The following is a 26,020-nucleotide window of genomic DNA, read 5'->3' on the forward strand; positions in this document are numbered from 1 at the left end:
TCATGATGAGTTTTAATCATTTCATGGGGACAGAATGAACAATCCATGTCCCTTAAATTGTTTTTACACCACGGTGTATCTCATCACATGTCTGCATCCACAACTGCACAATGAAGCTATTTTTAGATTATGATGACTGTAAACAAATACACAGATGTACTGGCATTCCAATGTGTCCATAGTTTGTATTTAAAAACAATTTAATGCATTAAACCTTTAAAGTTTTGATAATTAAAGATATTGCACTGACTTTATGCATGTTGTTTTGTGTTTAATTTCTACAAAACATGTCAAACATCCCTCATTAGTATAAAAATATGTTCACAGATTTCATGTCATGCCAACAAAACAGCGTTTTTCAAGACTTAAATAAAAAAATTCACCTTATTACTGAAGTCAAAGCACCACGTATCTTTCACATGACACTTTTTAATTACAATTAGAAAAATTGAATCCATAATTCATTAAATCGCTGAAAAATAATTGTTCAAAATGAATTTGAACATCTGTTAAAATGAGGAAGTAATTTCCTGACTCACTTTCCGAAGCCTTTGATGGTCATGGGCGCCTGAAACCACACGTAATCCTCCCAGTCCGAGCCCTCAGCCCTCAGAGTCTGACCGGTGCTTGAGAGGGCAATAACCTGGTTTTTCACACGCGTTGGAACTTTAAACTGTAGTTTAGGTCTGAACCACTCGACACCACAGTCCCTGTGAGCCAGCACTAAGACCGTGGTGGGCATTAAACGCACCGGTTTGCTGTCAGACAAAAGGTCGGCCACGAACAGAGTCCGGAAGAGTTGTCTCAAGCACGAGGAGACACGTAGGCACTGGTCTCCAGCAGCCACCTCCAGGTTCTCCATGTTGATCTCGTACAGCTCTTTGGGGAGGACGACGGAGCCGCCCATGAGCAGCAGCACACGTGGCACCCTGCTGATGGAGAAGAGCACCTCCAGCTGCTGCAGCACCTCCTCCAGCTCCTGAAGGGTCTGCTGACACTTCCTCCAGTCCATGTCTTCAGACTGCGACGGCCTCCGAGTCGCTGAGTCTTTATCCTGAAAAACATGACGCTTTTTGTTAATGTTGCATCCACAAAACCTTTTCTTTGACCCTTTTTACACAGTTTATTTTTATTCATACTGTCAAAGAGTATTTACAGGAGTATTACAAGTCAAAAGTAAGACAGCAACTGGAGTGGATCATTACTTTGTATGGCTCATTTGTTGGTCATGGACACCAAACTTTTTGTGTCTTCAGTGATATTTTTACTACTTTTTCTCCTGTGTTTGTCTGGAGATCCTACATGTAACCATGGCTGCATTGTTTACATGTGAACTCAGCTGTTAGCAGCCTGTAGCATGTCAATGCTAACTGGTGCAAGGCCTGATGTTTCTCACAAGGTGAGGAGAAGGAGGTGAGGACAACGTGCTGGTTCTCAGGTGTGAGCTAAGAAGTGACGATATGGACCTGTCCTTCCATCCATCGTTATTGGGAACGTAAGATCTATCTCCAATAAGATGGACGAGCTAACAGAGCTTTTGTTTTCTTGATTGCTGCTGTGACTTCTCCTGAATTTCCCCTCAGAGATAAATAAAGTATTTTTCTATTCTATTTTATAGAAGTTCTGACTGTAGCCTACATGGAAAATTTTATATGTAACATTAACTGGTCCTGGCCCGAAAAATGTAAGACCTCATTTGAGACTAGCATGTAACATTTTTAATGGATTAAGACACTTTAAGGCCTTGATTTTACATACATGAATTTAAGACTTTTTAGGACTTTTTAAGGAGTGCTGGGCTTATATGGACTTTCAAGACACTAGAAAACAAGACAGGAGCAACAACATAAGGAGAAGGAGAAGGAGAAAGACACTCGACACTTTTTAAATAGTGACCTTAAGTTTACTAAATCAAATGTCCTTCTATGCAGTCATTTGGCCTTTGACCCAAACAGAGCAAGCTAAAACACGATGTGTGTAAACTTGTGCAGACTGTGCTTCTCTGTATTGATAGCTGTATAGGTCATAACCCCCTTTAGGATTTGTTTTGTTGTACAAGAGCTGCAGTAACTGGCAGCCACTCTCTGATGGTACCAGGAAGTCAAGATAAGAGGCAGTACGGGATGATCCTGGGCAGTTGTGCCCAGATGCGTAAGAATAAGATAAGATCAGTTTAAGATACGGTTTGGTTTTTATTTAATTTAAGTGGTCCCTTGGCATTTTTTGTGCACAGTTGTACTCAGAGTTTTTTGCTGGGACAGAATCACCCAGGAAGCATGAGAACACCTGGTATAAACACTCCCCTGACTTACTGGAGATGCACCAGTGTATCTTTTCTTATTTACCTGCGCTGATGCTTGCTGCTTCTTCTGGGAGTACACCAGCTGGTCGTACGTCATGGGTAGCTGCTGCCTCTGATACAGGATGCACTTGAGGATCTCGCTGACAAAGCGGCAGCAGCCTTCTTGAGTAACCGTTCCAGGGAAGACCACATTCACCAGGCCTTCCTGCTGTGCTCTCCTCATCACATCTGCATCACGATCCTCTGAGTCCGCGTGTTGTTTACTGGCAGTCACGCTGCAATCCTGCAGATTTCTCTGACCTGACGTGCCTGCTTCTCTGGTGTCATCTGTCCGAATGGGAACACAATAATGTGATTAGAGTGAGCATTTGACCTGGTTTGTTCAATTTTCGATTATTAAATGTTAATGAAATCCAGCCAGGCTAGCGGCATTTATCCAATTTCCCCTCATTGCTCAAAATATATCTATTTTCTGGCTGTGGTGAGAGAATTAAACAACATAAACATTAGTTAGAAACTCTCCAACAGAGAAAGCTCCTACAAGCAGTGTAAAAGGAAATTAATGAAGCATGTTTTTGCATGGGAAAACACATATGCACATTTTCCCAAGGTATTGATTTTGTAAAGCAAATACTAATTTAAGAATGTTTTATTTTATGTGGTTTTTATTTTCTATTTTATTTTTCTTTAGAAAAGGGCAGGAATACAATTACACATTAGTACAACAGTGCTTTCCCTTTCCATTTTATGAAGAAACAAAGCATAGGAAATATAACAAAAGGGGATCTGTATAGATTAATCAGGACAGTGATACAGGGCAAGTTTCACATTCAACTCTACAAGCTTCGAATGGATTCAAACCTCCTTGAATATAACCCTTTAACCCATGATAGAATAATACTGTGATACATCAGCAAATGACACATACAAATCAGAGTATAGGTAGAGGGGAAAAGGGAGAGAGAGAAAAAAAGTAAATAAATAACAATGAATAAATGAATAAATAAAATTTTAAATAAATAAAATAAAAATAAATAAAAAATAAATGATAAAAAATTAAATTAGATAATAATAAAAAATAATAATAATAAAAAATCTTTAAATGAATAAATAAATGAAATAAAATATATAAAAAAAAAAATAAAAAATGAAGAAACTTACTACCCACGTTTTATGTGTTTTTTTTTTAGTGGGAACATCATACAAATTACAACCCAGTGTCCAGTATCTCAACAGAAGTAGTTTCCTACCTGACGAGCTGTTTGTAGAGGCCACAGCACTATTCTCCTTGTCTTCAGTGCTGTCCACACTCTGCTGTTTTACACCAGAGGAAAAATCGCTCAAGTCTTTTACATTTCTCGTGTTTGAGCTGGAGTTTACATCTTGAGGTAGCGGTGAGAGTTCTCCGGCCATTTCCGCAGAAAGTCGGCATGACTTCGAGTCGTCCGGAACATTTTGTAACGTTAGAACTTTACACGCCGTCTCTTCCTGTTTGCTAACATCATTTTCTGACGAATAGGAAAGGCGTCTCCTTGTCTTACCGTCTCCGCTGTTGTTAATGGCTTTATTATTCCCATCGTCTGTGTTTAAAACAGTTCTAATGATTATCGAGTCTTCTGCCATAGTTTTGAATGTCCCCGCCGGGTGTGCCCGCATTGCATCACGGGAAACGTAGTGTTGACGTAGTGTTGCATTCATGTCCCATGAAAAACAGGAAAACAAGAGTTCATCTTTAAAAAGTGGCTGTAAATTGCGTATCAGAACATCCCAGAATCCACTATCCTTAAAGAAATGTGGCTTCAACTGTAAGGATGATTATTTTTGATGTTCAATCATCACTTATTCGACGAAAGCTATAGTTTTTCAGCCATTTCCTCATGCTTCTAAACGACGAAATACAGGCAGTGATTTACAGTTTAACGTCAACATAGCGACACATAAGCGTTGATATTGGTTTATTTTAACCCAGTGGATATGTAAATTTTAATTCGCATAACCAATTAGAGGACAAGTGTGTGAATGTGTTCCCTAATGATTTTTCGGTTAGCGGTTAGCTTACCGTCAATATGACGGAAGTGACGTCTAGCTAAATTCATAAGCGTTGGTGTTCTTTACAAATTAAATTCAATCTCAAAGCGGCATAAAAATGTATAGTTCTTCTGAGACCGGTTGACAGAAACGATGCCACAACATGGCGTTAGTTTCTAGTGAATTCTCTCGTTTAGGTGTTTTAGAGTTAAAAGCAACCGTGTTAACTGGCGACCTCACAGAATTTAACAAGTGACTGTCGGCTGAAAGTCACCAGTTAACAGGGTCACACTTCACACCGAAACACCAGCGACGTCTGTGGCTGAGTTATCAAATGTGTTCCACAAATCAGTAATATTAATCGCCTATATTCAAAAATTATTTTTTATTTTTTTAATTGTTAATAGAAAATAGTTTGATGAGGATTTTTAATTAGTGAAAGTTTAAATCCCGATTATGCGAAACACGTTATACGTAAAACTACGGTTTCTGCTATATTGACGTTAGCTTATGTTATGACATGTTACGGTCTGATCATGTCCACAGGTAATTTGGTGATATAAACTGGAATTATCCACTAAACACGTCTATCCTCTGAATATCTGTCCACTTGGTGATGTCTTCCTAGCGGCTGTGCTGTGTAGTGCATGAAGATAACATGGACATGACAGGCCCCAGGTGTGATAATTAGCTAGCTTGTTTCAGTAATGCACTCGGGCTTTTCCTACATCTATGTGATAGAAGGGGATCATAGTTTGCAGGACGGGTTAATAGATGCGTCCTGTTTGATTTTTAAGTTAATTATGGCTTTAGTAAAAGTTGCAGTACGAGTTCGACCCCTAAACAAAAGGTGAGACACAGGTAAAGCAGTAAATTTGAGCTGTTATCACCCACATTGATTGTTTTTCCCCCACCAGAGAAAAGCAGCTATCGTCCAAAGTGATTGTTCACATGAAGGGAAATGCTACATCTGTACATAAGGTAGGAGCAAATATATCCATATAACTTTGTTGTGCATTTGAGAATTTATCTCGTTCAAATTTGACTTGTTGAACAGTACGGAAGCGAATTGCATTCACTTGAAGAAAAAAAAAAAAAAAAACAACTCAGGTTTTTCAGAGTAATTTATTCTTCGGTTTGTTTTTTTGTGGTAATTAATTTTGTTTTTTCTGATTCATATTTTTTTATTGGTTTGTTTTTTGTTATACTTATTATATTGGTTTGTTTTTTGTTATAATTATTTCTGTTTTTTGAGTAATTTTTTGTGTTAATTAATTATGTTTTTCTGATTAATATTTTTTTATTGGTTTGTTTTTTGTTATAATTATTATATTGGTCTGTTTTTATGAGTAATTTCATTTGTGGTAATTAATTTTGTTTTTCTGATTATTTTTTTTTATTGTTCTGTTTTTTATTATAATTATTTCTGTTTTTATGAGTAATTTTTTTTTCTGTTTTCAGATTACTTTTTCCTGTTTTTCTGAGTATTTTTTTTCCTGAAGTTTCGAGCTACTTTGAAATCCGGCGCGAACCTCGACCTGCTGTTTTTCGTTGTAATTTTTTCCTCCTATTTCTAGTAGTAATTTTTTTTCCTGAAGTATAATTATAACAAAAAACAAATCAATACAATAATTATAACAAAAAACAAACCAATAAAAAAAGTTAATCAGAAAAACAAAATTAATTACCACAAAAAATTAACCAAAGAATAAATTACTCTGAAAAACCAGTTGATTTATTTTTTCTTCAAGTGAATGCAATAAGCTTCTTTAGAACAGATCTTCTCCTGGTATAATCAAAATATGTTTGACCTTTGACCTAGCCTTCAAAGCCTCAAAGAGACAATCACAAGGACACAGTGAAGACCTTCATTTTTGACTTCTCGTATGATTCCAGTGACAGCCAAAGCCTTACATATGCCTCTCAGGAGACGGTATGCTTTCTTTTTCAGTCTTTTGATTTTAAAAATGACTTCTTCTTGTAAATAAACGTCCAATCTCTGTTGCTCTAGATTTACAGTGACTTGGGGACTGATGTCCTGAAAGCTGCATTTGAGGGTTTCAATGCCTGTGTATTTGCTTACGGCCAGACAGGCTCGGGGAAATCTCACACCATGATGGGTAACCCGGTAAGTAAAATCTGCTAAATTATTCATAGAAGAGGCAGGTTGTAAGGAGATAAGAGTGTGGGTAATTGTTTTTCTTAATAATCTAATGGTTTAATCTGGTAGAGTTGGTGGAATTGGTGCTTGGAGGCTCACGTAAATAAAGCCTGGCAACACTTTTCTATTAAAAAGGACTGGCACACTCAACTCCAAAACTTCTCAAGTCAGTCTGATGCCAACTATCTCTAAAAATGATATAACTTGATGGTAAAAATTAGCAGCAGCTTGGTGGAGAATAAATAAGAGGATCTTTGTTTGTGGGGCTGCTTGTGAAAAAGTTGACGTTTGTGTCAGATCCAGGTGGACAGGTGTGGTGCTGTGAAAATCAAAACCAGAGATAAACAACTTCTTCAGCTCTCGGTGCAGAGAGGACAGACTTGTTGTTGAACTGTTCCAACTGAATTGTATTTTTGCCTGAAGAGCTAATTTCTGGAATAGAAATAAATCAACAACTTGCTCCAAAGCAGGACAATAAATTATGATTTTCCAATTGCAACTCAATTTTCTGATTAACAAACTGATGTTCCATACTTTGAGCGCATCCACAGTTTGCGTTGTAAAGCTATTACTGGATCAATTAGTTTTTAAGGCCATTAAAACTTTCTATATAGCTGTATTTTAGTGCTCTTTCAGGGCAGATTTGGCCCTTGAACTGTTGTTTGAAAAGGTCAGCAGTCAGGTCAGCCCTCCCAGCACTTCCACTTGAGCTAAATTGTTAACTTACTCAACAAACTTGCCCTTTAAATGACCTTTACGATCAGCAGGGATGCCCTGCATGTCATAATGTTGCCACACAAAAGCTTACATTGCAGAACAGTCGAGCAGATCTCACTGTGTGCACGTAGCGTTCCCTTCCCACTGCATTAGAAACTGACGGATGGCGGCTTCATCAGACGTCCTCCCCTTCCTCTCCCTCCTCTTCATTTATCTCCATGTTTCTCCCCTCTAATCAGAAAATGTGATGAGTGCAGCAGCCCGCAGCTTTTCTCCCCTCACCTTGCACAGCAATGGAAATTTCACATTACCGGGGAGGTTTCTGCTTGTCTACCAGGAGACTTGTGCAAGGTCATCAGCAGAGCTGCTGTCAACATCCCAGATAATTATATATGGCTCTTAATGCTCGCTATCTGTTACTTTGTAATTAAAACAAGAGGGCATGCAGCTCATAGTGGAATTGCTTTTATGCCTGGCTGAGTCTGTATCAGATGAGCCGTTGTTTTGTTGTTCAGCAGTCTTTGCATGTGCTGAGTTGTGGTCACGCTAGAGCACGGACACTCACATTAACAGAACATATCACACAGCGAAATGAAGCTGTCATCTCAGAGCTCGCTGTGTGACACGGTGGTCTGAATGTGATTTTGCTCTGTTTTTTTTTATCCAACAGGAGGATAAGGGATTAATCCCACGGATCTGTGAAGGCCTCTTCGATGAGATGTTTCAAAGATGCCAAAACGATGCTGTGTCCTTCCAAACCGAGGTCAGGTAAGGGACGCTCACTCATGCTGTGATGCTGTTTTTCACATAAAAAGTTATGGAGTGATGAAACTGAGCAGTTACTAATTGGTCCAAAGAATCAAAAACCTCATGAAGCTGCCATGGGAGTTATGACAGAGACAGAAATTCCTGCAGATGTCTTTTTATGACCTGTGAAAGCAAACAAGAAGAGATCAGTCATTTCAGTAAAATATATCTTTAATGTTTGAAACCACTGCTGCCAGAACACAAAGCTTTAGAAAAATGACTCAATTTCACCGACTCTGCAGGAGTCTGCTTCAGAAATGTTCCAGCAAAATAAAACAAAAAAAAAAAACAGAACGCTAGCTTTTGTCTAGCTACACATTAGAGCAGGGGTCTGCAACCTTTACTGTCATATGAGCCATTTTTCCTCAGCTCACCTGGATTAAAGTCAATCAGCAGCCACAAAAATCTACTTTAATTACAAGAAAAACAAAGTGTATAAAATTCTATGAATAGTTAAGTCTAGTGAATCATTATGTAAATGAGACATTTTTTTAATTTAAAAAATGTGATGTCTTAGTTTTTTTATTCTTTCAATTTGCAAATATTTTATGTTTTTAAATTTAATAAATATGAAAAATTTGATGTTTCAAAAAGTTGCAAAAGTAAAAAAAGGATTTTTTTTTAATTTGACACGTAAAAAATATGCAAACATTTCAAACAATTTTGAAATTTCAAGAAGTGTTAAAAAAAAAATGGCAAAAATTTGCAAATAAAAGAAACTTAAAAATATCTAACATTTCAAACAATTTCAAATTTTCAAAAAGTAGCAAAAAAAAAATCCCCCTAATTACCAAAAAAAGCTAAATGTAAAAAATATTTGCAAACATTTCAAACAATTTTGAAATTTCAATAAGTTTCAAAAAATATAAAAAAGGCAGAAATTTGCAAATATTTCATTTTTAAAATTTTTTAATAAATATGAAAAATAACTTTAGAAAAGTTGTAAAAAAATATATAAATGTTTTAAAATTTGAAATGTAAAATATATGCAAACATTTTCAAACAATTTTGAAATTTCAAAAAGTTGCAAAAATCTAAGAAAAATCTGAAAAAGTATGATAATAAATAAATATCCAAAATTTTGAAATTTTTGAAATACTCCAACTTGATAACATATTGATCAATTAAGTCATCATTTTTGTTGTTTGCCAATGTTTTGCCACATATTTAGCATGTATATTAATCCAGCACATTGTCAGTTAAATGAATCCATCCACACAGAATTAAAATCTGTATTTTCTTCCAGATTAGTCTTTTTGTAGATGTAGTTATCTTCCCAGGGCTGTAAAACTTGAGGTTAGCCACAGGTGCATGGAAAGTTGGTGGGCTGTTGATGTTGTAGGAGGTGAAGTAGAGCGGTGGGAGGCTTTATTGACAGATGGGATGAAGATTTAGTTCAACTAAATGTTAATTTATGATTTTATTTAGTGTCAGTGTCTTTAATCATCAATGCCCACTGTAAGAAAAATACAAATTTTTTATTTCCTGTAACTGGCTAAATTCTCTCCTCTGTTATTGTTATTGTTGTTGTGTGGCTTTTTTTGTTATTTCCAAAACCTGTTTCAGTTTCCAAAACTGTGCCTGTGGTAAACAAACCTGCACTGAGGTTTTCTTTGTCGGCTCATCATTGTCACGCTTGTGTAAAGCCTAATTGCTCCGTGCATGGCATTGTTTTTGAACCTCCTCCTTCTCTTTCTATTTGCTCACCACACACACTCACCCCATCAGTAATTAAGGCGCTGTATTTTGCAAATACCTGTTTATTCGTTGCCAGTGTGAGCAGAACAATGCATGCACATTAATGTGGCTCTCCACCTCAGGTGCATCTGTTTTCATAGTCGGCAGTGAAAAGGAGCTGGTTTTGTTCCTCTTTGGTTTTGTGCCATTCGTACGTCGGTGCTGAAACCCAGCGTTATTTCTGCCTCTGAGCCTTTCTCTGTAATCTTGGATCAGATTTTTAGCTGTGTTTCTGTCTTGGCACCAGTTATTTGGAGATCTATAACGAACGTGTCCTGGACCTGCTACAGAAAAGATCTGGGTCCACAGAGTTTGGAGGCCTGAGAGTGAGAGAGCACCCCAGGGACGGACCCTACGTAGAGAGTAAGACAGAGCGGCTCGCTCAGACAGCCCCTCACACACATTTCTGTTTGCGTCTGTCCAAAACCACTTTATGAAACTCTTCATGCTGCAACTACTTGTTGGATTACTGAAGGAGAACACTGTAAAGAGTTTATTCTGTGCAGCTAAATATGCAAATGTGATGCTAAAAGTAAGATCAACTTTATTTTTGATCACACATTTCATTGATTTAAGGATGAAATTAAATTCTTCATTTCAGTTCAGGTGTAATGACGATTGTTTCATTTAGCTAAGCCTAGCTAAAAAGAACCAGTACACTAACACACACGTAGATCTCTCCAAGCACCTGGTTCAGAACCACTGTGACATGGAGTGCCTGATCCATCTGGGAAACTGCAGCCGAACCACAGCCAGCACGGGAATGAACGACTGCAGCAGCCGCTCCCACGCCATCTTCACCATCAGCTTCACACAGGTACCTGCAGTACACACTCACATAAACATAGACATTATTAACACTCACACCTGCTACATTCTGCTTAATATGCAGTGCTACTTCTGCTACTACAGATAACAACAAATTGTATTTTTAGCACAGTTTTCATGTCTAGAAATCTCAAAGTGCTACAAGAAAAAGTAAAAGTTTTTTTTTAAAGTGGAACTGCCAATTATTTATAGAGTCTTGCTCCTTAAAATTCTTAGATATTGTAAGCTTAAAAACACCAGAAATACTTTTTTAAGAAGGGAATAAAATAAAATATTTTTTTAAATTAAGAGAAAAAAAATAAGGGGGTTTGGTGTCTTTGAAAAAGATAAAATGAGAACAGTTTTCTTTAAATGTTGAAAAATAAAATAAAGGATTACAATGAAAGTAACTAAATGTCAAATGATTAAGAAGAAGATTTAGAGTATATATTTATTTTATTTTATTTTATTTTATTATTTTTGTTTATTTCTTTATTTGTATTATTACTAATATTCTGGGTAATTTTGTGGATTTTACAGGACATATACAATACTTTTTGTACAATACTAACTTTTTTTTTTAATTTAGTTTTTTTTTTTAAATGTAACAAAAATAAAATTCTGAAATAATGAATATTTAAATAAATAAATTAATAAATAAATCAATAAATTAATTTAATTATTATTTTTATTTAGATAAATAAATTAAATTAATTAATAAGTTAAATAAATAAAATTTAATAAATAAAATTAAATCAATAAAATTAAATCTATAAATAAAATAAAATTAAGTAAATGAATAAATACAATTATATAAATTAAATAAATTGAATAAATAAGTATAATCAAATGAAAAAAATAAATCAAGTAAATTAGTTAAATGAAATAAATTGATTTAAAAATAGAATAGAAAAAAAATACTCTACTACGATCTAGCCGTATTAAATAGATTGAGATTGATCTTGTAATGATTTGTGTCCTTCAGTCACTAATGATCAAAGATATCTTCATCATCTCCAAGGAGCAATTTATTTTACAACCATCACACAAAGAAAAGAGAAAAAAAAACGCTTAATACACGAGAAAAACTCTGATCAGAAAGTGGATCAATAAAGTTTGATCTGTTTTATTTCGTAGTAACTCACTCACACATCTCCCTGCTGCTGCTTGTGTGTGCGTAAACATTTCTCAAAGTTTCCTGTGAAACTCTTTGGATGTTGGTAAACGTCGTCCCTCAGGATCTCTAATTAGTCGTGTTTATCCGCTTTGTGTCAGGATCTTATTTCATCTTCAAAGTCTTTTGCTTTTTTCCATCTTAAGCAGCTTTTTGGTCGCAGATACGCTTTAGTATTCCTCTGTGATGTTTCCTCTTTTGAACTAAACGAGCATCGCTCAGTAATGCTGTCTTCGCCTCCTCAGACGTGGTTTGATTCGGAGCTGCCTCGTGAGACGCTGAGCAAGATTCACCTGGTGGACCTGGCCGGGAGCGAGAGGGCCGACGCCACGGGCGCGACGGGGAGCCGACTGAAGGAAGGAGCAAACATCAACAAATCCCTGGTGACTCTGGGCTCTGTGATCTCAGCTCTGGGTAATGATGGTTACACCTTTCACGATGCCTTTCACTGTAATTCAGCCGTCAGCTTAGTTACATCATGAGACATATTTAAACTCTGCAGCTGTCTTTAGTTTGTTTCTCCAGCTGTTCATAAACTCAGGAAGTTTCCAGTTCGCCTGAGTCATTGTTTTCTTTCTCTGCGACCTCTCAGCCGACCTCAGCGGGGGAGGAGAGCCATCGAAGAAGAAGAAGAAGCAGATCTTTATTCCTTACAGAGGCTCTGTGCTGACCTGGCTGCTCAAAGACAGCCTGGGAGGAAACTCTGTGACCACGATGATAGCAAGTACGTCCTGTGAATCACACCGCTGCTGACACAAAGACGGTACAAATGTGCATCTCACATGCTCAAAAAGATGTCCCAGGAGGTAGAGGAAGAAATGTTAGCCGTGTACTTCTTTTGTCTGAGTCATGTTTAATCTAATCACTCGAGGTGGAAGGAGCACACAGTCTTTTCTCCAGCAGAACAGATATCAGTGCCAAAAAGAAACACTCATGCAACTCTAAAAATCTTCATCTTCTTTCAGAGACTCAGTTTGTTCCAGTGAAAAAAACTTGGTAATTCAGTTTTATGATATAAACTTTCAAATATCCTCCTGTAGTTAGCCACTTTCAGAGTATCTTGAACAATCTTTCAAGACCCAAATAATCTGTTTTCTCTGACTATGTAAACACCAAAACTACCTAAGAAGAGTGGACTCAGTTCCCTTATGTCTCTCTTCCTGTTTTTGGTCCGAAAAACAGACAAAACATACTTTTTAGATTGCGTTCATCTTGGGCGCTCCATCCTTTGTTCCTCTCAATGATCTCCGTCATCTTTTCTCACAATGGCGCCGCTCTTTCTCTCTGAACTACCCCGACACATCCTCAGTTGGAGCGTGAGCTACCTGAACTTTTCTGACTTGCGTTTCGCTATGTCTGTCATCTCACATCTTCTCCTCATATCCATGCTGAGCTCTCATCCAAAGAGTGCACTGCTCTCACCCACAGTAGTTTACGAGCAGGATATAACAGGATACCTTGCCTCTCCCCACTGAAAAACACAATTTACTTCTATAGACGCTGGAAACGGTAGGAATCAAATTGACATCTATCAGTGTTAATGGCATCAAACACCAACATTTTAATTTTGGCCACAATTTTGGTCTCTTCTTGATGAATTCATTTAATTATTCATGCACTATAATTTTGTAATGTCCTAGAATTCATATTATTATTTGGGAAGCTAAAGCAGATATTAGAATAAAATTAGATTAATTAGATTAATTAATTACAAATCCTGTGATTAATTAGTTTAATTTTTTAATCGCCTGACAGCACTTATCTCAGTCTGTTCACAGCATTTCCTGTCAGGGAGGTCATGTTCTCTGTCCATCGTACCTCAATGTCACATTTTGGTTAAAGTAAGAAGTAGTAAGGAAAGTGAGGAAGAGGTAATTCTTGGGAATTATTAGGACAGCAGTAAAACTTAGTGTCTTTTAGGGGCTTTTTTTTAAAGTGCCGTAAAGTGGGCCTCTCCTAAAATAATGTAATTTATTTCATAGACCCCCTCTCCCATGAAAATTACAGTAGTAACATCCATGTTTTCATACCTTTGGGTAGATAATGGTTCAGATGCTAACTCAAAATATCCCTTTTTTTCTTGCTTTACTGTAGGTTTAACATGCTCTATGTGTTTCTTTCCACATTTGTTGGCAGATAAGAGATCTAAAAATCATAATTTATAGCGCACTTCTGTCCATTCAATGTTTATGTTCGTGTACCTCCAATATGGCCGCACATCCAGGTAACTACCCAAATTGTGACATCAGTGCAAACACTAGCTAACTGGCCATTAGCAGGGGCTGATGGTGCATCCCAAAGTTGGATTTTACGAATTCCAAGTGGGAAATTTCCCCACCACCCCCAAGTTTACAATCAAAGATGGCCGCCCTGGGTGTAAACAGTAATTAAGCTCCATTATATTCTGTTAATTTTAGTATTTCTGACTAGTGTACCAGCTGTATACATAGTATTGTTCAATGTTTATATAGAAATATTGATGTTATGGAAAGTTTTCCCAACTTGGCAACTGGGACGCTTTTAACTCTGAGATGACCTCATTCACTTTCCAGTTCTGATGTTAATGGGACACACCATGACGCTCTGGATAAATGCTGTACTACCCTGATATAAAGAAACACAGATGAGGAATGGCATCTCGTATCATTTTAAGTATTTTGATTAAAAATGGAGATCTTTGTTGGGTAAAACTGACCCGTAACCATTGGAACCACTCAGATCCTTGTTTTAAGATGCAAATAGTGAATAATTAAGACCCGTGTTGAAATGTTGAGGATGAATTAAAATAGTTGTCATCCTGAAAACTTAAATTTTGCTCCGGTTTCTCCCTCAAACTCTTATATCCGTCTTCTTTAACCTCTCGCTGCAGCTGTTTCTCCCGCCCATCTGAACTACGTGGAGACCATGAGCACTTTGCGCTACGCCAGCCGGGCTAAAAACATCGTCAACACTCCTGTGGTGAACGAAGACGGCAGCACCAAGCTGATCCGAGAGCTGCAGGAGGAGCTGACCCGACTCCGAACACTGCTGGAAGAAGCCGGCCAGGTCTGCGTACGATGCACCTCACACAAAGAAACACGTCAAGGATCCAACCGCACCCAGGCTGACAGGGTTACATTAATGGATACAGGGAAGGTTGAGCTTTATTTTCTCTTCTACTCCAGGTTCCCTGCGGGGAGCTGTCTCCCTCCGTGGAGCTGGAGGAGGAGCTGGATCAGAATGAAAAGGAGGTGAGTCATCTCCTGCTGATGGAGAACAGCTGTTTTGATGCTTCTTCTTTAAACAAAACACCTGTTATCATCTCTCATCCTCCCTCAGGTTGTGGCTCTGACCAGGGAGTGGACCAGGAAGTGGAGCGAGACTCAGAGTATCCTGCAGGTAAAGCAGTGATTCACTCAGGTGTTCAAACACAGAGGCTAAACACTAAAACAGAGCACTGGTAACATCAAACCCCTCAGAATAAACATCACGCCAGGGAAAAGAGGAAATAAAGTTGTGAACATCTGTTGCTGTGACGTACAAAAGCTCGACGCTGTAGGCTTCTATCTTTGATCTGAGCTTGGAGGTCACACAAGAACTGAAGGAAACAGCTTTAACTTTGTCCAAGTGGAACAATTTTCCTTTAGTCCCTTTTAAATAAATCAGCTCTTATTGAAACATCCAGAGAGGAAAAAAAAACAAACTGCAGGATGGAGCTGCTGAAGTTGTTTTTAGGCCTGTTTAAGGTTTATTAGAAAGGACAGACAGAGAGTGGAGAAAAGAGCAGAGGAAAATGTGCAGCAAAGGATCAAGGTTTCAGTCGATCCGAGAGCTGAAACTTCCTGACATGGGCTGTGTTTTAACCATAGAGCCAATATGTGATACCATTTCAGAAGTTGCATATATTAAATGCATTTATCAGAGTTAATCTTGTTGCTTGGAGTAAATTTATGAAGTTAAAATGGAAAGCAGGAATACTTCATCTCAGAAAGAAATGGATTATTGTCAAAGTTTTATATCCTCTGAGAGTAATTCAAGAATACAGTGGCCAGTGGGCGTCAGACGATTTGCAAAAGCCATAACACGAGTGCAAAATCCTAAGGGACACAGAAAGTCAGTAAATGATTTTCTCTAACTTCATCTGTGATACAGGCGGTCCTCAAGTAATGATCGAGTTACATTCTTGCAACACGTCGCAACCTAAAATTTTGCGCAAGTTGGATTTTTACCCCAAATACCCCCTAAACCTCTAAATAACTATCCAAATATATGTATTAAACTTCATATTCATCAGAAAACAGAAGACCCTGCTTTCCTTTTTGTGTCCATGGTGCGAAAAATGTGAGGATACTGAGAAAATTACGGAGCACAAACAATCAACGCTATGACTCAAGACAAAGTGGATGATGCTGATGACCGCGTAGCACTGCGTGGCTGTGTATTTATACACGTCAAAAACTAGTACGCATCATACTAGCACTCCAGGGGCGTAACTTTGAAACCTATTTTCTTACGTTCATATATTTATTGGCGTCGTAAAGTTGAAACGACGTAAGTCGAGGACCTCATGTAGTCATCATAGCTGAAGGGAAAAAAAAACAGGTTAGGATAACTGTCCCAACTTTCATTCTTTTGTGGCTCTTGCATTCATGTTTTTGCTTTTTGCAAATTGGCAGACACTTACAGGCCACGTAGATGAAGGCGAAGCTTAACATCTGAACTACAGAGTTTGTTTCATTCTTTGTTTCTGGTCATCATTTCCCAAAGCCCAAAACTGCTGCAAAAATAAAAACAAAACAGTTTTGTTGTGTTACTACTGTTGATACTTAAAAGTCAGATGCAGTGTTTCATACATACACTTAACGTGAAAACATAAATGCGTCAAATTTGTCACTAGAACTACTGTGACATTAAACTAATGTTGAAAAGAAATTATTTGGTGAAAGGCGTGATCAGTTGGTGAAACTGATAAATGTCAATTGGTTTAATCTATGTGTCTCATAAAAAAATCTGGCATTTGTTTCAAAAATGTTCATATAAATTTGATTTTATCAGTCTGCTACACTGTAAAACTTAAAATGATTTTAAACCAACTGACCCAAAAAAGAAAGAAAACATTGTCTACATTAAAATTCACATTATCAAGTTCAGAAATAAAATATTCTGAGTATATTTCCAGATAGAATTTATTATACGGTTTATGGGCGACGTCCAGCAAAGTAGCTCTTCTGCGCCATCTGCTGCTGTGGAGGTGCACAAGTCTTTTTTTCCCCCGACTTGGCTTAAATATGAATTTTTATTTTGCCAAAACATTATTACTAAGAGTTAAAATATTGATATTGTACCACAGGCAAAAGTTTCATGATATGTTGTTGTATCAATATTTTTTCACTCCTCTGCTTTTGGGGTAAGACTACATGCAAAACCTCAGGGTTAATGAATCTTGTAAAATGGAATCAGACGTAGAAATGCATCATTTATGATTTAATGAGAAGAAGGGAGTAAGTGCAGAGTGTGTGACGCTCAGAGACAAGTTGAAGAGTTTGATTTCCACAAAGAAGAATGACTTCCTGTGCTGCTCTCTGGAGCATTTTGCTGAAGAGGGAAGTAAAACTGAAACTTGGTATAAAGGTAAATATGACAGCACAGTGTTAGTAGTTTTTGTTTTTCCCATGGTTTACTGCCTCAGTGATTTGTGTTAACTCTAGATTGTGAAGAGGATCAGATGGATTAAAATTAGCTGTAAGCTCATCCCCTGCCAACATTGACTTCAGGTGAGGAGCTTTTAGCAGCCGTTTGACAGACGTTGCTGTTTGCAGTGCACACATATGACCACATGGTGTCACTGCAGGTCTTGCAAAGCGAGCACTCCAGCTTCATGGAGCAGAGAGGGGGGAGTATGAGTACAGTCAACCTGCATTTAAATTTAATTTTCCATCCATCTACATTCAAACAGCATCCCAAAGCTGAGCTGAGCTCCGTAATGATCCTGAAGTTAGAGGGAGGAAGTGTTTGGGGAGTTTGACGGCGCAGGCATGTCTGTTCTTCCCGTCTTTGTCAACCCCATATGGTTTCTCTGAGGCTGGGACAGACCCCAAGCTGCAACTCAAACTGACACTTTTGCCAACCCATAGTTTGTACCGAGCACTTTCTCCTGCTGAATTTGTGCCCAACCTCCCAAATAACACCAAATGTCATCTGTTTGGGAATCACTGTGTTTAGCCAAGCTGCCTGCTGCATTATGCTCTGTGAAACACGCCCCTCACAAAGTATGAGGTGACCTCCTGCCTTAATTATACATGCTGGCAGTGCTCTCCCTCGAGCTGTTTTTTTTTAATGCTTTCAATCATCTGTGACCATCTTGGCTTGGAGTCAATGTTTTCATAGCCGTGGTGAATTTCCCACTTGTTGCAGCCAAATGTAGCAAAAGCTAATACATAATTTACTGAGTTTAAAAGATGATTTTGTTTAGAGTCATGGTTAAACTTCTTTGCTGAATGATAAGTGGAAGTAAAGGCCTTGAAATTTCCGAAAGTAAAGCATCACTCTCACGGAGGTTCTGTGCAAAAGCAGCTGAACCTCACCTCATGTTTCAGTCTGAAAATGTGCCCAAAGAAAGAAAGCACGACCATCGACTAGGACATAAGATCCCCAAATTTTCAGCGCTCAGCCCCCAAAATAACAACGCAACAGACTGGTGACCCCCGCCGCACCTGGAGGTGGTTAATCGCTGCTCACAGCTATGCCTGAGCACTAACAACCAATCCAACAACAGGAACAACACAAAGGCCAAACCACCATCATATTACTCCATTGTGATGTAAAGAGCAGAAACAGTCCAAGCACCAGTGGGAGGTACGATGATTAACCAGCAGACCCACAGGTGAGTCCGTGCATCTGTGGGTTTCATGATGGCGCCAAGCCAGAGATACTTAATTCAGCTGGTCTGCAGAAAATCAGAGCATGAGGCCGTTTCATGTCCTGATGTAATCACCTCAGCAGTCATGTGACCAAAGGAAGTCATTTGTATTTGTCTTTTTACAGCATTGTGCAAACTAAACATAACATCTGGTTAAATATGATGTCACACTTAAACCATATGTAGGCTCCTGCATGGACAATGTCTGTGTGAGATCACTCATGTGTTTCTGCGGCTGAGATTTGTATCCTATTGTTGGCAGTCGCCATATTGGAAATTCTGATTCAACGTGACCTATGGTTGGCCCGGTTCCTGGCGATCAATATTGTTACTCCACGGTACCAATTTTTGGTACTTTTGTGTGTTTATAGTATGCTAACAAATATTAGTTTGTGAAATGATAAAATGTCAAAGTTTTTCTTTTTTTTTTTTTAAACCATTTATTTTCATTGTCATTTTAATTTACAAAAAAGGATAATGATAATAATAATAATAATAATAATAATAAAAATAATAATAATAATAATAAATAAATGAAAAAATAAATATAAAAAATAAAAATAAAAAATAAAATAAAATGAAAAAATAAAATAAAATGAAAAAATAAAAAATTAGAATAAAATAAAATAAAATAAAATAAAAAGAAAAGAAAAAGAAGAAGAAGAAATAAAGTTTCTTTCGTTAAACTTTATTTTGTCAAAGTTTTTCAATCTAACATATTTATTTTTCAGTATCTTTACTCTATTACATTAATGGCCTAGCTCATTTTTTGATGGAAATAAGTTTGTTGGCCTAAATCATAACTTTAACTTTTTTTGATTTATATGGCACTTTTCCTGCAATTTAGCAACACAAAGTGCCTCACAGAGGATAAAAACAAAACAAAAACAAAACAAAGCCAAACAGAAAAAAGAAACAAGAAAAGAAAGAAACAAAGGAATACCATAAAAACCCTAAACCTCCCACCCCCACAAATATACCCGCACACACAAACATACACACACCCTCACACATACACAGGTTATTGATGAGGAATCATCTCTTGATCATGCTGGCCATGTTACATCACATAAGGCTTTAGCCAATAGGATCATGCTCTTTATGCCCTATAGGAAAATGTCCTAAGTAGGGATGCGTACGGAATTAGGTGCCTGTCAAAAGTACCAGGTACCGATTTATGAAAAATCAAAAGGTACCATGTTTAGGCACCTAAACGCATCCTTGTGACTGTGAGGTAGTAGAAGAGAAGGCAATTTTCGATGCTGGACATTAACAAAGCATTATAAGGTTATATATTGAAGAAAAAATATGTTACATTGAAAAAAAAAAGACAGAGCAGAACAATCAGCATGAATACATTGACAGAAGGAGCTGGGTTGCAAAATGCCAGCAGACGAAGTAAGAAGGAGGTTGGGCTAGAGCCGTATTAAATAGCCCGCTCTGAATGCAATTTTCTGAAAGGAAGCGGACACAGGAGTCAGCCGAACAATCAGCTGATCTGCACCGTCGATGACAGCTAAACTGTTAGAGCGTGACGTCATGGCCTGTCTGAACTACCGCCATGTTTGGTAAAAAGTATTGAAAATTGGTACCGTTGAGTACCGATACCGGTTGCCAGGTACCGGGCATTGGTACTGTATCTTTTCAAATGTTAAAGGTACCCATCACTAGGCCTTAGTCAACGTTGGCCATTTTATTTCTAGCCTAAGTCAAAAGTTTGGATTGTTTAGGATAAAATGTGTGACTTGGACAATTTGCCAAGATTTCATGATGGCGGCTGCTTCAAGAAGAAACAGAACCTGAAGTGCAGAAGAAGTTGTAAACATGATTCTTGAATCAGTTTCTGAGTGATTAGGTTCACTATCACAAAGGCTAAGGTATAATGTGTCGTAATTTAGTCTAAATTTCACAACTTATAGTTTACCTACAAATTTAGCTACTTCTAGCTAGCTACACATTCCTGGCTAGCCCACTTGTTTCTATTGCCAAACATAAATGAGCACAAGGCAGTAATACCCCTCAGCGAAGGATTGACCTGACAGTTATTCAGTTTAGGTTGGAGTTATTTCGGTTTTGAGTTTGCTTTATGGAACTAAAGGACAGTTAATGGTCATGTTTCAAAAAGTTGTCAAAACTGGTTGTTGATAATGGGTTAAGTTCAATAAAATGCAGCAATTAAGACCTGGAGAAATTTGTTATTTGTTATTCAAAGGTGCCGTGCTTTGTCTTGGTGATGGGGTTGAGGGGGTTTGCATCTGATGTTTGGAGAGTTAAGTTTGAGAAGGTGTCAGCTGAGGGCTTTGTAGGTGAGTAAGAGGATCTTGAAGTGGATTCGGTGCTGTGGAGGTGCCAAAGGATGGGTGTGATGTGAGCTCTGGAGCAGGAGTGTGTAACCGAGTTTTGCACATAGTGAAGTTTTTGAAGGTCGTTTTGGGAAGGCTGTAGAGGATGCTGTTGCAGTAGTTCAGTCTGGGGATTAGGAAGGTGTGATTGTTTCTGCAGCAGAGGAGGAGAGTGGGTCTGAGCTGTGCAGTGTTACAGCGGTGGAGGAATGATGTCTTGGTTTTGTTTCTGACGTGTGGTTTGAAGGAGAGAGGATGGGGTCAGCCAGACTGTAAAAATGTTTAATTTTGTCAACAGCTGTATGTGGTTTCCAGCGCCTGCAGACCAGAGGTTGCTGCTAAGACACCGCTCACAATGTGTCGTCCATGTTTGTTCACTTCCTGGTTTAAAGTTGCTTCCCCTGCTCTTGCAATGTTAAGGGTTAAAAGTAGGGTCTGCAGGAATTTTCATTACTTGTTCGTAAACACAACATTCAAACTAGGCTCCTCCTCCTTGGCTCAGTGCCAGCAGCAGCACACACCCACAGCCTCCAACCGTGACTATGTGAACACACACACTAGCCAGACAACCACCTGTAGCGTCGTATTTTTATGTGGGAGAGACTCGAGAGCTGTGCACCTGACTTAGCATGTTAGCACAAGCAAACCACGGGTATTTAACGCATACCTGGTTAGCAGAAAGCTAACTTGCGTCGCTCCTTGTCCCGTGCTGCTCTCCAAGTTCCTGAAAGTGAGTGAAAGTCGAGCTTCGCTTCGCCCTTGTTTGTCGTTTTGTTTCTCTTTGGTTGAGTTTTTCTTCCTCCGTGCTACGTCCGCTATCGTAGCTGCTCAGATTAGCTTCTTCCACTCGCTAATCAACACACAAAGTCACTGGCGCACTGGGACATGATGTAACCATGTCTACTGTCTGCCTAGAAACATAATTATTCAACCAAAACATCAGCATCCAGGCAGAGGAGAGGGTTTGAGGCAGACACAGACACTGACACACATGTATATATGCTCATATTTCAGAATTTGACTGGAGTGATCATCTTTATCCATGTTTTTCTCTATTTGTCGTCACACAGAAGCAAAAAGTAGATGAATGACATATTTTTTTAGATTCTGATTGTTCAGAAAACAGCGGGGCTGAAGCTCTGGGAGCTCTGTCATCCAGCATACTTTCAGAAGACGCTGTATTAAAGCTAAAATGACTGTCTGCTATAGATGTGTAAGATAGATAATTAACATTCTGGCTCTGTTCGGTGGTTAGCAGGTGACATTTAGTGGTCTGACAGTGTACTGGAGCTCATTAGCAGCTGTCAGTGCTCCTAATTAAGAGGTCTTGGTTATTGACATATGGCTCTTTTGTTTCTGACTGTCCGGCATATTAATTAAAGTTACAGTGTCATAAATCTATTTGCATTTTCAAGCTGTAATTACTTTATGCTCAGAGGCAGCATCGCGACCAGAGGAACCTCTGCAGGGCTGTGGGAACACCTGTGATGATGCATGAAACAAGGTGACACTCGGACACAAAAGGCCACAGGACTTGTGCTCGGCGTGTACACCGGTGATGCCGAAACTCTTAAGTGTTTGATGGATGACTTTATGGATTTGACATTTGTCTCCCCGTGCATTTGCATTCTGCACGGATAAGAAATGATGAGCAGTATTCTCGTACGGAAAGCTGAAGAAGTGTAACAGGACAGGTGGTGTCTTTGCTCAGTGCAGAAAAACAAGCAGCCCCGGCTCAGAGTGGCCGTCTTTAAAATGCAGCGCACACGCTCGAGTCATAGAAGTCTGGTTGCATGTAGGGATTTATTAAAGGTGGATTTTTCCTCTCCTGGATAAATCTATGTTGGCTGACAAGGGCAGATGTACTGTTGAGACTTAAAGACTTTCTGGAGGAGAAAAGGGCCTCAAATTCAGAATCTCAACCAGCAGCTGGGTCCCAGTTCAAGGCCAGAATCCAGACCATAGAGGAAGTGTCTGTTGCTGCCTGAGTGGGTGCTGAAATAAAATAATATTGTCTGGACTACATGTCTGGATCGCAATCTGGATTCACACGTATACGTGGTCTTATTCCTAAACACGGACGATTCGTTAGCATTTTATTTCCCGGGCTGCGTTGTAAACAAATGCAGCTGCTGGCTGTAGTTGAAGAGGAAAGACTGAGTGCTGCTCATGCTGCTTGAATGACCAAGGATGGGCACCGAAAAACAGATCTTATTAGGAATAGACTAGAAATGGTTTAGTCCATTGGCACCTTTATCCTTTATGCCTAACGATTCCCTTGATGTTTCTTTACATTATGCCAGATGTACGTTGACTACTCGCCCTAGCTACGTTAACTTAGCAGATGAAAACGGTTTCCAAAGAAAACTCTGAATCAGGATTTTCTGACGAACTGAACACACAAAGAAATGTACATTACTCCCTCACACCAGATTCCTGTTCAATCACATTCAACACGTTATACATCCCCTAATGTACTAAAAAAGATATTCAAAATATAACGCTAGCTTAATGTGTTTGGGAATCTGCATGCTAGCTGTTAGCATACATGGGTATAACTTTTAGCAGAGAAATCTGGTGTGTACCCAGAGTGGAATTTAAACACATAACTGTCACACTCTGCACATGACTGCGTTATCCGTGGATACTTACCAGACTGTGACAGACCAGGACGTAAACATGTGTCAATAAATCAGAAAACCTCCCAGACCAAAAAGAGCACACAGACTGCTGAGTCTGAGACCAGGTTCACAATGAAAGAATCAGAAACTACATCCAGAGTTAATTATTCATCCCTGGTGTTTCAGTGTAAAGTGTGACCCTGTAAACCGGTGACTTGGTCCTCAATCACTGATTCTCTGAGTCACCAGTTAGCATGGTCGCTATTAACTCCAAAAACACCGGTTGCTCTGTGATGGTCCAAACGTGATAGACGTTGCCTCTGTTGTATAGTATCATTTCTAAAATCTGACCACAGAACAACCGAACATTTTGATGCTGATAACAGGTTGAATTTAATGTTTAAAAAACAATAGGGCTAAAAGCTGCTTGTGCAGTCAAGATGTGTGCATCGTTATGATGACGTAGACTGATAACCCCTCTATATCAAAACAATGCATCACTGTCACGTGATGTGCAATTTTTACTTATTTTATTTATTTGTGTCCAGAGATATCCAGATCCAGTGACTAGTTTCATTTTTATTTACTTATAAATAAATAAAATGTTTTTGTACACAGAAACTTCAAAATTAGAAATTGAAATTAATGTAAGTGATGAAAAATCTGATTGATAAGGGCATTGACATTAAGGATGCACCGATCCAACTTTTTTGGGTCTGATACCGATACTAATAGCTGGGCTTTGGGTATCTACCAATACTGATCCCGATACCAGTGTTAAATAATGACCTGCATGTCCTACTGTTGGATAAGACTGGTAATGTTTTGGATAAAAGGCAAAAAATGAGTAGAAAGAATCACTGAAGATAATACTTATCTAAACTCTAACATATTTAATTTTTTCCAGTAGTTTGATAAAAACAAAGCTTCAGGATGTTCAAAGATCCTACTCAACTGTAAACATTTATACCCTGTAGACTGGTAATGCAGCAAAAAACAAAGGAAGTGCATCAGAGGAAACATTTCAAATCAAGTAGCGAACTGGTTGTTTGGATTGGCCCTTTCCCACCGATACCAATCTAGCTTTGAGGGGCACAGATACCAGGATCGTTATCGGTAGATCCCTAATTGATATCAGTAACATCTTATCCATACCCATGAATGACATCCGTGTTATTAACATTTCATGAATGAATTGTGTCTCAATTCCAAAACATTGTGACTCTTCCTGCAGCCCTACTTTGTATAACGTGTTGCTTTTGCCACTGCTGCTTTCAGTCCTTTCTTTCTACACAGTTTTCAACTTTGTTAACCAACAATGTTGACAGTTATTGTAATACTGCTTCCATAAATAAAGATTCAAGCTTTATTTAACAGGAATTTTCTCATCCAGAAACAGCCTTAGCTTTGCAAAGATGTTTGCATCAAAAGTTTCACAGCAAGGACAAAATGAGGTCTACCAGAATCTGCATCCATCATTTAATTAGCAGCGCTCAGGAGTAAGACGTGCATATGTTGGTTGAATGACCCTTAACCCTCGTTTTAATTTTTTCAAGTAATAAAAAAGTGATGGAGGATTAGACCAGGATGAAGGAGCAGTTTTCACATGCATCAAACCTTAACGTTGTCTGATTTAACAGCCTGTTTCACTTTCTGTGCTTCACATCATGCTGTAAAATCCTTCTCTAAATATACATTTACTGTGTTTAACTCTCAAACATGATTCCACCTCCATGTTAATATTTACAGTGTAAAACAGAGTGCACACCGTCTCTCCTGAGTGTTTTTAATTAAGAGCAGTGCTCGACGAGCCTCTTAGATTCAGTTACTCTCCTCTATTGTTGCTGCTGAAAGCTCCAAGTAAAGAAATTTTGCTCGGGCCTTAAGGAGACAAGTTGACCAAGAGCGGTGTAAACAGAATTCAGAATTCTGTATTCAAAGCAGATTTAAAATGCAAAGTTATTCATCGTCAGCTTCCCAGATTGGTTACAGGGCATGTGGGAAAGAGAAAGTAATTAATATGAGATGGATTCCTCAGCAGCCTCTCACCAGACAGAGACGGCAACAGATTGGGAGAACAAAAAAGGCAGGATGAGGGTAAAGTTAAATGTTGTTCTTCTGCAGGGCTGTGTAGACACACACACACACACACACACTTGGAGAGTAGGAGTGTTATTCTGCTCCCCTGGCCTCCCTTTCAGGTCTCCTTGTTGCACAACGTGGTGGGAGGAACCTCCATTTAACTACGACTAAATGAAGCAGTTTCTTTGATCCCTCTCCTCTTTGTGTTTCCCAAACATGCAGCAATCAGCACAAAGACACAAACTTGAGCCTTAAACGCTCCGAGCCTGGCTCTGTTTAATGTCACTGTACCTCCCTCTGTCAGCTGTTCTTCATCACAAAAAGCCTTCGTAACATTTCATGAC

The 26,020-nt window shown here is 38.5% G+C and overlaps 2 protein-coding genes across 2 annotated transcripts in view; one reads left to right on the forward strand and one right to left on the reverse strand.

Moving 5' to 3' along the window:
• Window positions 1-313: 313 nt before the first annotated feature.
• On the reverse strand, window positions 314-4,558 carry mad2l1bp (MAD2L1 binding protein). The gene is made up of 3 exons (XM_074676098.1): window positions 3,553-4,558; window positions 2,346-2,629; window positions 314-1,054 (listed from the first exon to the last, which is right to left on the reverse strand). The coding sequence occupies exons 1-3, from the start codon at window positions 3,998-4,000 to the stop codon at window positions 536-538; spliced, it is 1,251 nt and encodes a 416-aa protein (XP_074532199.1). The 5' UTR covers window positions 4,001-4,558; the 3' UTR covers window positions 314-535.
• Window positions 4,559-4,823: 265 nt separating this feature from the next.
• Window positions 4,824-26,020, forward strand: part of kif16bb (kinesin family member 16Bb) — a 51,129-nt gene continuing 29,932 nt past the window's right edge. Inside the window, exons 1-12 of the mRNA XM_074676088.1 lie at window positions 4,824-5,180; window positions 5,248-5,311; window positions 6,153-6,263; window positions 6,342-6,458; window positions 7,879-7,976; window positions 10,000-10,115; window positions 10,427-10,569; window positions 11,979-12,147; window positions 12,326-12,457; window positions 14,603-14,778; window positions 14,898-14,963; window positions 15,052-15,111. Coding sequence (XP_074532189.1) covers window positions 5,038-5,180; window positions 5,248-5,311; window positions 6,153-6,263; window positions 6,342-6,458; window positions 7,879-7,976; window positions 10,000-10,115; window positions 10,427-10,569; window positions 11,979-12,147; window positions 12,326-12,457; window positions 14,603-14,778; window positions 14,898-14,963; window positions 15,052-15,111 — 1,395 coding nt within the window. The 5' untranslated portion in view covers window positions 4,824-5,037. The remainder of the gene's footprint in view (window positions 5,181-5,247; window positions 5,312-6,152; window positions 6,264-6,341; window positions 6,459-7,878; window positions 7,977-9,999; window positions 10,116-10,426; window positions 10,570-11,978; window positions 12,148-12,325; window positions 12,458-14,602; window positions 14,779-14,897; window positions 14,964-15,051; window positions 15,112-26,020) is intronic.

Source organism: Halichoeres trimaculatus, unplaced genomic scaffold, assembly GCF_033239565.1.
Source record: "Halichoeres trimaculatus isolate MK-OKI-2021-1 unplaced genomic scaffold, fHalTri1.1 fHalTri1_scaffold_8, whole genome shotgun sequence".
NCBI lineage: Eukaryota > Metazoa > Chordata > Actinopteri > Labriformes > Labridae > Halichoeres > Halichoeres trimaculatus.